The sequence below is a fragment of the Carex rostrata genome, chromosome 26, assembly GCF_964058835.1.
Source record: "Carex rostrata chromosome 26, lpCarRost1.2, whole genome shotgun sequence".
Lineage (NCBI taxonomy): Eukaryota > Viridiplantae > Streptophyta > Magnoliopsida > Poales > Cyperaceae > Carex > Carex rostrata.
Genome location: NC_135943.1, coordinates 208,007 through 223,208, shown reverse-complemented (window position 1 = coordinate 223,208; position 15,202 = coordinate 208,007). Strand labels below are relative to the sequence as shown.

Sequence of the window (15,202 nt, the reverse complement as noted above, 5' to 3'; positions counted from 1 at the left end):
ACAGGTACCGTTCTTGCTCAAAATTACTCAATTTGATATCAGAGCATTAAATTAATACTAAGAACATGCTTCTTTTTTTTTTGCGGGAACTAAAAACATGCTTAAAGAACAAAATAACGATGAAAAGATTAGTCCAAAATTACTCTCACACACACGAGAAATGAACGGAAATGTTTAAAGCTCAAAATTACTCAATCTGGTATCAGACTGGTACTAGAAAGTGAGAAACAATATCTCAGTTTTATTGTGGTCATGCCATAAAAAAAAATCAACTTGACCATAATTTATTTTAGGCCTAAACCAAATAATAATTAATTTAAGTTTTGACTAAACTTTAGTCCTCAAACAAACATAAATAATTTAGATTGACCTAAATTAAAATAACCAATTTAGACCTTCTAAACCTTAAGCCTCAACCAAACACCATCATAGATATTAAAACTTCTTTTATTTTACTCTTTATATCCTAATAACTTTCCTTATTAATCTTTTCCTTTATTAACTTTCTTAATTAATGAGGCAGACATAAGCAATAGTTGAGCCGAAAATAGCAACCACAATTATAATGCATTGATCTAATTTTCAACCATGCAGACTTTGACTTGGCGTGCACTGTACTTCAGTTTCACGCGTTCCTTTTTTTAGATGTTGCATAAAAAAAATTCCTTTTTTAGAGGCCTTCATCTCAACCCGGCCTCCTTATAAGAACCTCAATTTAGTTTCTCCTCGCAATTTCCTTTATCTTCGTTCTTTCTCAAGCTACCATCAAATAAAGCAATTTAAAATGTGGTGGTCGTGGTCTAATGGTCACCCAGTCACCATTAGTCGAGAGAGAAACTCGCTCGGTTTGATGCTGCTGTTTCTTCTGGTATTACTTTTGCCAGCAATAGAAGCACAATCGTCGCCACCATCAACAAACGACAACGATTATTTATATAAATCAATTGGCATTGTAATAGAAGTTTTGTTATTTTTCCTGTGGTACATCTCAAAATGTGACAACACACAACGAGGTCTTGATGGAGCTGTGCTAGAGAGCTTTCCGATAATGGTTTACTCAGAGGTGAAGGAGCGCAAGATTGGAAAAGGATCGCTCGAGTGTGCCGTTTGCTTATGCGACTTTGAAGATGACGATAATATTCGTCTCCTCCCCAAGTGCAGCCACATGTTCCATCCTGATTGTATTGATGAATGGCTTTTGTCTCATGTTACATGTCCGGTTTGCCGGTGCATCTTAACTTGTGATCCGAACCAACAGTCAGAGCAAACCGAAGGAGGAGTCGAGTCGAGTAGTTTGACACAAGTCGATGAGACGCACAACCCATCAAACCAACCCGATTCATCAGTAGTTGTAATTGATGTTGATGAGCATGAAGACGAGACAAGGAGAAAGCAAGAGGCAATTGAATTGGAGAGGATCGGAAGCCAGAAGCGAGCCCTGCGTGCAAAATCGGTGCAACAACAGCCAAAATTTCCTCATTCCCACTCAACCGGGCATTCTCTCACAACGTCACCGCCACCTGCAGCTGTAAGAACAGACATCGGGAGTGTCGACAAGTTAACGCCCAGGTTACCCAATCATATCAAGAAAGAAATCATTGTGTCGGGACAACTGAAACGAGCTCGGAGTCTCCACACATTCCCTGGCCAAGGAGAGGCAAGCTCTAGGCAGGTTTACCGTGAAGGAAGCATCCAAATGGGGAGGAGCGTTCAACTTGGCCGTTCGGATAGGTGGCCATCTTTTATTACTAGAACCTTTTCGACTAAAGCCACGGCATGGATGACTAACAGACAAGGTGATTCTGAGGTATCATTTAAGAAGCCAGATGGCGAAGGATCGACCAAAGGTAATCAAGGCAGTGTGAAAGTTACCTTTGATTGTCTCGGGGATGTGTCGGGTTCAAAAGTCGGTTCAACCGATGCAGAGGAGGACGAGGCAGGGGCCATTGCCCGGCGAGTTTGACTGTTGAACTTGAGATATTTTTGGGGTTTGATAGTAAAGTGAGGGGTGGTTGAATTTTTTTTTTTTTAAAGAATGGTAAAAGTGATGCGTTAACCAATTAATGGTTTGAGTCACATTGATCTGATCCTCATTAATTAGTAATTAGAGATGTGGTTTGGATTTTGAAAAGTCGTTGTAAATAGAAAGGAGTTTTTAGAATTAGTTTCTATGATACTGCTATGAGGTTTGCACCAATGTTTATTCTCTTTATATCTTGTTTATATAAAAAATGAACAACATAAATTAAATTAACTAACTTAATTATGCCGTGTTGGGATTGTGCCTTCAGGTTTAATTTTGTGATCAACCAAATGTAGATAATCGGCAAAATTTGATAAGTTTGCTTTTTATATTTTATTTCTTTGTGTTATTAGAACAGAAAAGTTTTTTTTTTTTTACATTTCAAGCTTAGGTTAAACAAAAAAAGAAATCTTCACTAATAAAACCCATAAGTGATATTATAATATAAATAAATAATACAGGAGACCGAAGTAAATAATAGAACAAAGGGAAGATTTCCTGTGCCCATGCAAACTTTTGAAATAGCCAATTTACTCATCAAAATATCATAATATCCAATATCCCCGTACAAATTTAATATTATTTCCTTTATCCCCATTTAACTATTTTAGAAACTAAATTGACCACAATGCTCTCTAATTTTGAATAGAGGTGTCCATTAATCTCCTTTTCCTCCCCTTAGCTTACACTCTATACATCACGCTTCTATTAACTCAGTATTTCCAAACAAAAAAATTGTAAATGTTTGTTTGAAAAGAACAAGTTGATAAACAGGCTGCACTGTCCAAGCAAAGTAGCCACCTACTCTCAACATTCTATTCACCATCAAAAGCAAAAATTTGTCTTGAAAACAGTTCAAGAAATTACTCTTCACAATAATATACTAAAAAAGAGTTGATGAGATAAAAAAAACAAATTAAGTTGTCTAGAGACTTTCTAGGGTGGATCGACAAAGCCAAGGAGATATTGAACAGTCATCCCCTTGAAAAATTAATTATATGTCTAATTAAAAAGAGGCATACTTTAAACTCTGTGTTGTTGAAGAAGACATTTGAAATCAATGATCGAAAACAAAATGGAAACTGGAGGGATATAAAAAATACAAGCTACTTTCACGCTATAGCTTCGGGTACAAAGGATGCAAACACTATACCTTTCATTGAGTATCCGGGCACTCAATGTTCGGTTCAAAGAGCCAAAGCTGATGTATTTTTTTTCAATTTTATGTGAAACTAATGGGTTCTGAGTCAAAGGAGGTACCTCAAATGTTTTCGTCAAATTTATACCAGTCACAACAAGGTTTCGAGGATATTGGCAGGAACATTACAAATCAAGAAATTAAGGAAGTGATTAACCAAATGCCGAACAATAAGAGTTTGGGTCCGGATGGATATAATCTTACCAGACATAGATGTTATGTTGTCTTTTAGACTGTCACTAATAAAAAATATCACTACATCCGCCGATACGAATGAAGCGTGGAGTAGTAGTACAGAGAGGAAGGGAGAAAGGATGAAATAGAAGAATAATGGATACCTCCATTTAAAATTAGAGGGCATTGTGGTCAATTTAGTTTTTACAAAAATTTAATGGGGATAAAGAAAAGAATATTAATTTTGTACGGGGATATTGGATATTATGATATTTTCATGGGTAAATTGGCTATTTCAAAAGTTTGTATGGGCACACTGGAAATTTTCCCTAGAACAAATGCATGTCCAGTCCAGATATATAGTATAACTTGTAAAATTCAGTGTTGTAAAAAAACTGATTGACTAAATCTATTAATCAATTGATATCTTCAAATTCGACGTACTAATGTCTTTCAATAATCACTAGTTACTTTAAAATAAAAAAATTAAATCAATTAGTATGATATATTTATAAAATAAATGTTTATTTTTCCAAATCTATTCCCTGCTTTTAACAGTCCGCCGAATCTTCCTCAGCTAACTTTTATTTTTTAAATCCCGATCCATCATGTACCTAATCCCGATTAATACAAAACTGTTACGAAATTAACATTTTCTCGATATTCTAGGATAAGCAAATTATGCAAAAATTCTTCTATATCTAATTCATCACTTTTTTTCAGACCAGTATATCAATTAAAAACAGAAAAATTATAATCAGCAAATAAAAAAAGAGAGATAATTTTAGCATATCGTTCTTTTATTTGATCAATCAATTAATTAATACCAAATGGTAGACACCTGTTTTTTGCATTCGGAAAGTTGTCAAAAATAGAAGAAATAATTTTATTATGAAAATAAATCTATTGTTGACCTCTCAATTAATACTTAATCAGGACTATTTCATTAAAAAAAATAGACTGTTTCATCAAACACGAAGCCGCAAATTCCATCATAAGACACCAGAGGAAAAGGAGAATTGTGTATTTGTTTCGGTTTTGATATCTTAAAATATGCAAATTCATATAAATAGAAATGTGAGGTGAAGTTTTATTTTGTGTATTGCTTATTACGAAATGTTTAAGAGCATTTCTCTATTAATTATTTTATGTAGGCAATGCATACGAGAAGAGGACTTGGAGAAAGTCAACGAGTAAGATTATAATGTAAATTTCCATGGTTTCTTGATTTTATTTTTTTAAGTTTTTAAAGTTAATTAGAGTATCCAGCAGCAGCAGGAGAAATAAACCTCCATTCCTCAGTGTGATTAATTGATCAAGTTCCTTCTATATGTGAGCATCTTTTTTTCACTTTCAGTACTGCAAGTAATGTTTGTCTCATAAAAATATTTGAGCGAAGCTACGGTATAGTGCATAGCGCGTATCGGTTCATAATACGAATCAATTTTTATTTTTAAAATTCAAGTAGATGATTTGAATTATTCAGCATGAATTTTGTATAAAAATATACTTTGACCAAAGTTTACATTTTTTTTACTATTTTTTAAACAGGTAAATAATTACAGAGTTTGAATATTCTAGACAGTTCAAAAATTATAAATTTCTATCTATCTAAAAAAACAGTAAAATAAAATAATAAAAATTTAAAATTTAATTTGTAAGTACATTTTCATATGAAAATCATGTTCATATTCACTATATGGAATATGTAAACGAAAGTATTGGTAATTTTTGAATCTCATTAAAACTAGTTTGGTGTACGCTGTAATTCATATCTCATTAAAAATTGAGATAGTTAATTTTTTTTTTTTAAAAAGAGGCAGAGCCCATTTCATTACTGAAATATGATAATTACAAAATTGGCATCATTCAGATGACCGAGGAGGATAGTTCAAAGCAACCGATAAAAATAAAAGATAGCTATCCAACTAGTAGCCTACTATGCATCCAGCCTCTATTGGAGGCAATATACCAAAAGTAATTACAAGTAGCAAGACTTAATTCATTCAGTGTTAAACTAAGTATTATCATAGCTGTAAGCGTAGATTCATTGGTTAGCATCATCAGGAGGTGATAGGACGCCAGCCACTGCCATGTCAGGAGGAGTATATATCACCATCTCTTTATTAGGTGGAATGACGTTTAAGGGCACAACATCTTCGATCACAGGCATCCAGGATTGAGCGGCCTCAGCCGTTTGTCTCTTCATGTTACCTGTCCAGTAATCGATTAGAGATTTAATTAGAAAAACAATAGTTCTAACAGATTTAGGTGCACATTCATTAAAGCATTGGTCATTCCTATATTTCCAAATAGTCCAACATACAGCACTAAGGACTATTAAAAGACCTCTACATTCAGCTGAAGGAAGTGAGATAGCATAGTTATAGATATCTTCCCACGTGTGCCAGTGGTGAAGGAGAGTCTGACTCTTCTCTAACCAAAACCAGACCTGTTGGGCAAAGAAACAATTAAGAAAGAGATGATCTCTGGTTTCATATTCAGAACAGAACTGACACTGTTGATGACCAACCCACCCCTTTTTGGTCAATGTATCTTTGGTGAGGATTTTTTGATGCATTGTGAGCTACATGAACCCTCTAATTTTTGGTGGTACTGGTAGGATCCACCAAATGAGAGGATTAGGAGTTAAGATGCCTCTATGATTAAGCAAAAGGTAAATAGAATGAGTAGTAAACTTCCCTGAATTTTCCCATCTCCATTGAAGAGTATCAAAAGAAGGTAGAAGAGTGGTGTTACTAAGTAGGAATAGTACACTGGTCCAGTCAGTCAAGTTTGCTCCAACTAACGTCCTCCTAAACTGTACTGCCCCCCCATGAGTATCTAATACTTCAGACAATAGTATATCTTTATTGGTGCATAGATTGTAAATTTGTGGGAATCTGGTAGCTAGTGTACAATGTTGGTACCATATATCTACCCAAAACCTAACAGTCGAATGCTGAATTCCTGGTTCATATCTAATACTCATATTTCCTAGATTTTCTAATCTACTAATAGTTAACCAAAAGGAAGATTTGTAAGTAATATGATGATTGTAATACTTGACCATGATCAAGTTTTTCCAAGTCCCATTATAATGGGGATTTTTGAGTTTCCACCACCACTTAAGTAACAGTGAAATGTTCATTTCTCTAAGGTTTAATACCCCCATACCCCCAAGTTGTTTAGCTAAACATACCACAGACCATTTCATGAGAATGTATTTTTTCTTTGATCTTTGACTACCTTGCCATAAGAATTGTCTACGAATTTTATCAATCCTATTCAAGATTGTAATGGGAACTTTGAAAACTGATAACGTGTATAAAGGAATAGAAGATAAAACAGAATTTACTAGGGTAAGTTTACCTCCTAGAGAAAGCAATTGGCCTTTCCAACTAGGTAGCCTATGTTCTACTTTATCTACCAAGAATTGCCAATCCCGAATTGTTAATTTTTTATTACTTAAAGGAAGACCTAAGTATAGAAAAGGAAAGGATCCCCATTGACATCTAAAGAAGTGGTTGTAATTTGAGTCTCTATCAATATGAATTGGATACATAGAGGTTTTGGAATAATTCATTTTTATCCCAGAAAGGGCCTCAAATGCCATCATGGCCCACCATGCTGATTCTATATTTTCTTCAGTGGCAACTAAGAAGAGAATAGTATCATCAGCATAATGACAATTGGTTATTGATTTATTGTGTAGACAAGGTGGACCTAAACCTAGTATTCTATTATGGTCTCTACCTTTAAAGAAAATTTTGCTGAGGGTGTCAGCAGCCAAGATGTACAAAAATGGTGATAGTGGATCACCTTGTCTAACCCCTCTTTTACAATAGAAATATTCAGTAGTGTGACCATTGATAAGAATACTGGATTGGGAACTATATAACCAGTGTGTAATCCATTGTATCCATTTAGATCCAAAATTCCTACTTTCCAAAACTTCAAGTAAGTAGTCCCAGTGTATCTTGTCATAGGCTTTCCTCCGTGTCAGAATCTGAGAGAGGTATGGCTTTGTCAGGAGTGGATCCTGGACCAGCTCTGAGGTGTGCGGTGCGAAGTCTGGCACTGCTCCGAGAAGCTGTCCCAATGCCAGGATGGGGGGATGGTTTCTTACCAGCAAAAGTCACCTGTTTCTTGACTGAGAGATGGTTGGGTTTTTTTGGTTTTCTCCCCCAGGTGTTTGAGATAGTTAATTGATATAGTGAATTAATTAAAACGAAGCAGCTGATGATTTAATTAAATGCTAGGATGTTAATTGATATAGTTCCTTCTATTTGTGAGCATCTTTTTTCACTTCAGTGCAAGTAATGCTTGTCGGATAAAAATATTCATTTTTATTTGTCTTTTTATAATTGATTATAAAACCATGTGCACAGCCATTGCAGTTAAGAAAATTCAGAACTGAGTTATTGTTTAATTTTATATTTCTTGTTTACTTAATCGATTTATTTTGTTCGAAAGTTAAGAAAAAGCCAAAATTTTACATTTACAACCCTGCTTTATCGAAATCTATGACAAAATTTACCTAGTTTCAGTTCCTTTTTTTATGTTTCTAACTCGAAGGATATTTTGGGAATTCTTGATAAAATACACGTAGGCACCTCCGCACCTGTAACGAAGGACATCGACCAATTGACCGTCTGGAATGGACTAAAGGTGCCTACGGGTATTTCTCAAAAAACATATTTCACAGGGTTGAATGTGAAAATAAGCAATGAATTTATTTAATTATTAAAAAATTAAAGGTATATTGTCGTAAATTCCTAATATGGCATTGTGTTTCCGTCTTCCCTTCTTTTTCGATTGCTCAAAACACTCGGAAACTAGAAATCAAAGATTTGTGCTCTCGCCTCTCTTTCTCTCACCAAGGGTTTAGGTAAATTTGTGTTTCTCTCTTTTTCTGTTGAATGTCTTTTTGTCTTAATCTCGTCTAGTAAGATGCGCGAGCATCAGAGCGACCTGCTCGTGAAATTTCGAAGAAATCCCGTGGTGATTTATTGGATTTTATCGTCGTTTCAAACAAATTATACGAGCTTTCTTTCTCGAAATATTGTGGTCCTGAGAAGCAATTTATGTGGAACCTTCTTTACCTGAATGCTACAAAATTAAAGGCATGACTTTCTTGGCGCCAATTGAGAAAAATTCGTAATAGGTTGAAAATTCGCACTAATATTCCCTCCTCCTTTCGTTTGGAAAGGAAGTTTGTTATTTTAAGAAATTCTTTCTTTAGGTTTATTTTAAATAACAATAACAGAGGGTTATCCTAATCCGACCCTGTTTTTAACTTTAGGTTTTAGGCTTAAGCATTTCTTTGTCTAAATGTGGAGGAACTTCTTACCCCCGTTTTTGATTTACCCAAAATGATGTCAGCTTACGGAATTAGGGTTTATGTAACCATTTTTAGTTTGAGCTTCAAATGACAGTATTAACGTTGTATTAATGTATTATAATGTAGTGCAAATTGGGTTTATGTGAAAAAGGGTATATGGGTATTTTTGAAAAATATCTAGGGGAGGCTTTCTCCCAAGTTTTTTTCATTGTAATAGCTCGTTTAACATTACATTCTTTTTAGCATACCAAAATAGTTTTGATTGTACTTCATGATTCAAATTTTGCTAACAGAGGCACAAGCTTGAGAGAAAACCATGGCTGAAAAAGGAGATGAAAGAGAGCAGCCTAAGCCTAGCCCATGGGAGACCCTAGCTTCAGCTCAAGAAGCTCAACCTCAGAACAACAATGGGTGGAACCGGTCTGACAAGTGGGGCCAGTCGTTAAACGATGATGTCAAGTGGAAATCTGATGGGTGGGGCACATCTTCTGGTCAGAAAAACCGCACTAGAAGCAGGTTAATAGTTTATTTTGATGGTTTTATGTTTTGTGTGTGTTATGCTTTACCTTAATTACTTATATGAAGCAAATAACCAAGTTGTGAAATTCTTATTCTTTGGTAGAAATGTTAGAAGTTCTAGAAGCCCTACAGGTGATTTCAGGCAACTTCTTAACAGAGGTGCAAATTGGAGAGAAGATTCTCCATCTCCTCCACACTGTGGTGGGAATGCAACTAGGTAGTTTTTATCATGGGTCTTTTTGCAAATTTCACCTTGTGGTATTTTATTGTGTGATACAAACTAATGGATAATTTACTCCAATAGAACGACTGATTTAAAAGAGCTGGCAACTAGCGTCTCATGAACATAACGAGCCGAGTTGAGCCTAGCGTGACTCTGATCTCGAGCTAAAGGCCCTGGCTCATGATTGACTCATTAGAAATCAAGCCGAGCCGAAGTAGCTCCCAATTTTTTTTTTATTTAATTGTTATTTGTTATAATATATTATTTTTTTTTTTTTTAAAAAGGCTGAAGACCAGCCCTGAGAACTTTTACATTAACCATTACTCAGTACAATTATAAAGCTACAATCTTTGTCTAAATCCCCTAATTAATCCCATATTACTAAAAGCCCCAGGGGAAATGCCTTATTTGCTTCAGTCAGACACACCATACATCATGAACTAGTTACTGAATCCAGTTTAACTGATCCATTAAATGAGCAGTAACAAGGTTTTAGCACACACTTCATTCACCTCATCGGCAGGGCTATATTGTTATAATATTAGGACAGAAGCCTTATGCTTCTTTAGTCTTACTTATCAGTTTGTCTTGGTTCTTTTTATTGTTTAAGTTTTGGTTGGGCAAGTTATTTTACCAACAGCTTTAACCTTTTTTTAAAAAAAAAGCAGGAGCCAAGGAACAAGTCTTGTTTGTAACAATAAAACAAATGCGGAAAATGAGAATCAACCAGGCTTATCATCTCCACGCATCAAGCTCCCTGGTCATAATGATGAAAACAGACATAATGGGCGGGGCCCACACTCTCCAGCAATGACCCGATCCAGATTGAGGTCTTCATCACCTTTTTCTCATGCAGCACAGGAGGTAAATAAGGGCAACATTGAAAAGGAATCTGATGAATGGGGCATGAGGTCTTCACATGCAGAGCGATCCAAATCAAGGTCTCTGTCTCCTTGGTCTCAGGTGGCACATAATATTAAAGGGGACTCTGACAGCAAGGATACTGACAGGTGGGGCAAGGCTCTTGATCAAACCGGCCTTGATGCATGGAATCAGACTAACTCTAATGACCTCTTACCTAATCATGATTCTGACAAGTATGTCATTTCTCCTATAGATAAAACTTGCCACATTTATTTCTATATATATATTTTTTTTATGTTTTTTAAGTTAGCATTTGTGAAGACCTTTTAGGGCTATAAAAGGGTGGGCTCTTAAAATATTGAACTAAAACACTAAGATTGCATTTTCTGTGATATGGTGCTGGCCATTGCTGGACCTGCTATATATTAGAGCACTTTAAGTACTAATGCAGTAAACAAATGATGAGCTAATGACTTTGCAACTATAAGCTTAAATTACTAAAGTGTACGTCATTGCTAGAATACTCTTTCTTTGATCATTCACAAAATCAATATACAGATGGAGAGGTGGGCATGGTGCATTTAGATCAAGGGACAGAAGATTTTCAACTGACAACAAATGGAAAAGAACTGGACGGGACAGTAGCTGCTCACCAGAACACAAATGGAGAAAAACTGGACAGCATCTGGACAGGTCAAGATACAATGAGCGTAGTGTTTCCCCAGAAAACAGACCAAGAAGAACTGGATGGGACCAGGGTAGGTCCAGAGGGAGAGGTAGTACTGGTCCGACTCATCTTAGCAGGTACATGATATTATGCAAAAGTAACCTGAAAGCTTATATATTTTCACTGCAGTAGAATATAAGCATTTGAGTCACGTGACAATGTTATACAGATATTTCGGTTAATGCTGGTCAGGGGTCAATAATTGTGTATACATGTTTTCTTATTTTTGTTTTTTTTTCTTTGCTATTTACTCAAATATAAGAGTCCTTTTGTTTCGACAACTTTTGTCTCTGGTCTGACACCCATTTCTCTCTTGGGTTTTGTAAAAGATTCAACAGGAGTCCTACTGATGCGAACAAAACAAAAGACGAAAGGGAGAAACAGCTAGGCTTTTCATATCCCCAAATAAAATGCTCTGGTCTAAATGAAATGACTGGATCTGACAGGTGGGGTCCAGAATCAATGAAGAATAGTAACCAAAAGGAATCTGATTGGTGGGGTCAAGACTCTTCACCGGTCAAAAAATCAAGATCAAGGTCTGTGTCCCCTTGGTCTCAAGCTGCAGTCCACATCAACAAGGACTATAAAAATAAGGAGACTGACGGCTGGGGCACGGCTCTTGATCAAACTGGCCCTGATGCATGGAATCAACGTAGGTCTAACCTTTCACCTGATCGTGGTTTCAAGAGGTATGTACTATTCCACATTGGTAACTAAACAAGTAATTTGAGGGAGTTATACTACTGAAGAACTTTCTAAATCCGTCGTCTTCGCTAAAATTTAAGCTTTAAGGTTCTTGTTACTTTAATCCCCATTACTGTCGTTGTCTTAAAATTAGTATGCACTAATTTAAGCCATTCATAACAATGAATTTGCAGAAGAGGACAAAAATCAAGAGACCAAAGTCATTCACCAGCACCCAAATGGAGAAAAACTGGATGGCACGTGGACAGGCGCAGGCCAAGAGATAGAGACAACAGTTACTCACCTGACAATAAACAAAGAACTGGCTGGAACCGAGGTGGGTCCAGGTCCCGAGGAAGAGGTCGTACAAATTCACCTTACAGATGCCAAAAGAGGTATGAACTTTTTCTATTCATTTCCATAATCAGAGGTTCCGTCTCTGCTTTAATGGTTGACCCTCACTTAGTTTCACACTTGATCACATTACAGGAGAGAGAAGAGGGACTCTTCCTACAGCCCGATTAGAAGGTCTAGAAGATCACCTAGTTTACAAAGGAGCCCCAGTCGTTTGCCCAGAATGGATCAAAATAGAGAGAAAAGAGATGGCTCGGAGGGTAGGTATGAGAAGAAAACGAATTACAGAGATAATGCTGCTAAAGTGACATCATGGGAAGGCCAGAAATGGCATGACTGGTCGGTAAATGCTCTCAGAAGTTCACTTAAAGATCCAAATTTGATTTACAATTGGGGTGATCTCGCAAATACTGGACATGGCAGTGAGTCAAGGGCTACTCATACCACAACACTGCACCAAAGTAGCACTGAGGGGGCAGTGCCCAGAGTAGCAGGAAATAGTACGGCTATACTAGATGCTTACTGCAAAACAAAACAAAGGGGGGTTGTATTGGAAGAAAACATTTCACAGGAGCTGGAGATTTCATCTCAATATCGCGATCATGTGAAAGAAAAAGTGGGAAAGAACTCACCAGGAATAGAACTTCCAATGAATCCAATGACATCTCAATGGGATAATGATGTGTGTATTGCAAGTTCACATGCTACCGGTACCCTTTCAGTGAATCCAACAGCACCTCAATCTCTCTCAAATCAACAGAATCCAGTACTGGTTTCCAAGGTGGGGCTGTCACAAACAAATCAAAATTGTGTTGCTGAGAAGCCAAATACTGATGCAGTTGTGCAACCAGTGGAGCCAACTCCTGAGGTTCCCAAGCTAGGGCAGTCACAACTGAATCAAAATCTCGTCACGCCAAATGGAACAGGAACAGGAGAGAAAACAGATGAGGTTGATAATCACAGCTTCAAATTGGCATTGGCAGGGTTTGCAAAGCCAAAGCTGAAGCCATTTTGGTTAAAACGACACTTGAAAGAAGCTGATTACCAGCAGATACTTCATAAATTTGTGAGTAAGGTCATTCAGTCCCTTGGAACTTGTGTCCCTCAAACCCATAAGAACTGCTGCAAGTTTGTAAAAGAACAAAATGATAGTCTGAGCAAATTTCTACAGGTGTGTATTAATTTCTCTTTTGATTGAGTAAATATGTTCCTTTTACTTTGTGTTATTTTTTTTAAAATGAAACTTATGTTAAGTTTTCAGCTTGTTCATCATAAAATATCTCATACTTTCTTTTTACAGATATACCTGGAAAGGTTTGTGAGTCATGACGTCATAAAAAATATGAGGTACATTGTCAGTTCTTACGTATTATTGAGTGGTTTAAATGTTTTAATTACATTTTTTTATTTTAATTGAGATCAATAAATCTTTCTAATTTTTGCAGATATGATGGGAATGAAATGTCGATAGTTTTCCCATGACAGCAGAAAGCATAGAATGTGGAATTTTTACAACATGAATTTGTATATGAAGTTCTACATTTTGCAGATAGCATAGTACTGTCACATGCGTTGTTATGTTGGTGAACAATCATTCTACACATGTTTCATATGCATTATGTTGATATCATTTAAAGAAGGATATTGTTAACAATGGAGATTAAAGTAGATTCGTTCGGTACACAGTAAACAAAAAGGGAATATTTAAGGCTTAGTGTGTTATCTGTTATATAGGTAATTTATGTGAGAAGGGACTAGAGAAGAGCTGAAATTAACGGGCTGTTCTGTGCAATTTATATCTCAGGCTTCACCATTGCTTAGTTCGATGTTTTCCAAATGAACTAGTTTAGCAGAGAACTTCATTCCTGCACACTGTGTGATACAAATATTATTCTTATTATATCTGAGCCTTTTCTTTTGTAGGACAATTTAGTGCATACGTCTCTGATCTGATAATTTTTCATGTATAATATATTTCATGTCTGTGTCGTAATTGTATACCAGCCATTAATATCAGGACTCGGTATTTATTTCTCTTTTTTTTATTTTTGTTTCCTTCTTTGGTCTGATTTTCCTGTTGCAACTTCAGGATGAAATGCTGTCTGCACTTCTGCTTCATCTTAGATTCCTTAATTTATTATTGGGTAATATTGTAAAAATTGTACGTTCCTGCTTCGTACAAATTCATGTTTTCAGAGCAGGGAAGTGTACCGGTAAAGGTTCACATTCACCAGATATTTTAATTTAGTTTTCCTTTTAAAACATTATCTTTGAATCTCTTTAAAACATGCTAACTTGGTTAATTATCATATCTTGATAGCTCACCTGACATCTTATCATCTTAATTTATTCAATTGATAGCTTGACCGATTAACAATTGTTGCTTATCTTCCTTGTGAAATGCTTATTGATTCAATTGGCAAAGCTTCATTCCTGTTCAGTGAGATTAGAATAACGATAATGGTACATTTCATAGATCAGATGAAACAAAACGTAGTTGTAGAGCTTCTGATAAGGTACAAAATATTGCTATTCTAACACTTGCATTTGGTACTTAAAAATTAAATCCTCTTTTTTTGTAGTTCTGTAAATTACTACTACATCATTACTTGTAAGATATACCCAACATTGATTATGTTCATCACTTGACACCAATTATATATATTTCAGGTGTAAAATAACACCTTTAAATCTATGTCAAAACACAGCAAGGTAGCCCAGATTTTTTCGTAATCAAGTCAACCGAATCTTATTTATGATGAGTTTGTAAAATTGGAAATTGGAAGCCTAAATTTTAGTTCACTTTGATTTTTTTTTTCAAGTGTCAGTTACTATATGAAATTCACTTATCCGTCAAAATAAGATATTGGTGGGTTCAAAATGTCCTTGAATTTTGTGCATTATGACTGAGGTATTTTACAAAATGGCCCAGTTGAAACTGATAAATAAAGCTGATTCTTTAAAATATCAAATAAGGGTCCCGTGTTTTAAATAAAAATAAAAAAAATGGTGCCAGCCAAATTTTACTCCAAAAGAGCCCTAATAGTACTTTTCTAAAGGAGAGCTCATTTTCCTTTCAAAGGAAACTGATG

The 15,202-nt window shown here is 35.7% G+C and overlaps 2 protein-coding genes across 2 annotated transcripts; both read left to right on the top strand.

The window, feature by feature from the left end:
• The first annotated feature begins 784 nt into the window (after positions 1 to 784).
• LOC144544039 (E3 ubiquitin-protein ligase ATL31-like) lies at positions 785 to 1,963 on the top strand. The gene has a single exon (XM_078292459.1). It carries the CDS (start codon positions 785 to 787, stop codon positions 1,961 to 1,963), a length of 1,179 nt encoding a protein of 392 aa, XP_078148585.1.
• A 6,227-nt stretch (positions 1,964 to 8,190) lies between these two features.
• Positions 8,191 to 13,527, top strand: LOC144544038 (uncharacterized). The gene is made up of 9 exons (XM_078292458.1): positions 8,191 to 8,286; positions 9,033 to 9,255; positions 9,371 to 9,475; positions 10,150 to 10,578; positions 10,904 to 11,149; positions 11,402 to 11,761; positions 11,951 to 12,151; positions 12,246 to 13,281; positions 13,411 to 13,527. The coding sequence occupies exons 2-9, from the start codon at positions 9,056 to 9,058 to the stop codon at positions 13,525 to 13,527; spliced, it is 2,694 nt and encodes an 897-aa protein (XP_078148584.1). The 5' UTR covers positions 8,191 to 8,286; positions 9,033 to 9,055.
• Positions 13,528 to 15,202: the final 1,675 nt, after the last annotated feature.

Bases quoted from the DNA above. Each gene is read 5' to 3' on its own strand.
- LOC144544038 (XM_078292458.1), top strand. From the start codon at position 9,056: ATGGCTGAAAAAGGAGATGAAAGAGAGCAGCCTAAGCCTAGCCCATGG. The intron at 9,256-9,370 runs GTTAATAGTTTA...TAGAAATGTTAG, and splicing joins AAAAACCGCACTAGAAGCAG to AAGTTCTAGAAGCCCTACAG. The intron at 13,282-13,410 runs GTGTGTATTAAT...TTCTTTTTACAG, and splicing joins GTCTGAGCAAATTTCTACAG to ATATACCTGGAAAGGTTTGT.
- LOC144544039 (XM_078292459.1), top strand. From the start codon at position 785: ATGTGGTGGTCGTGGTCTAATGGTCACCCAGTCACCATTAGTCGAGAG.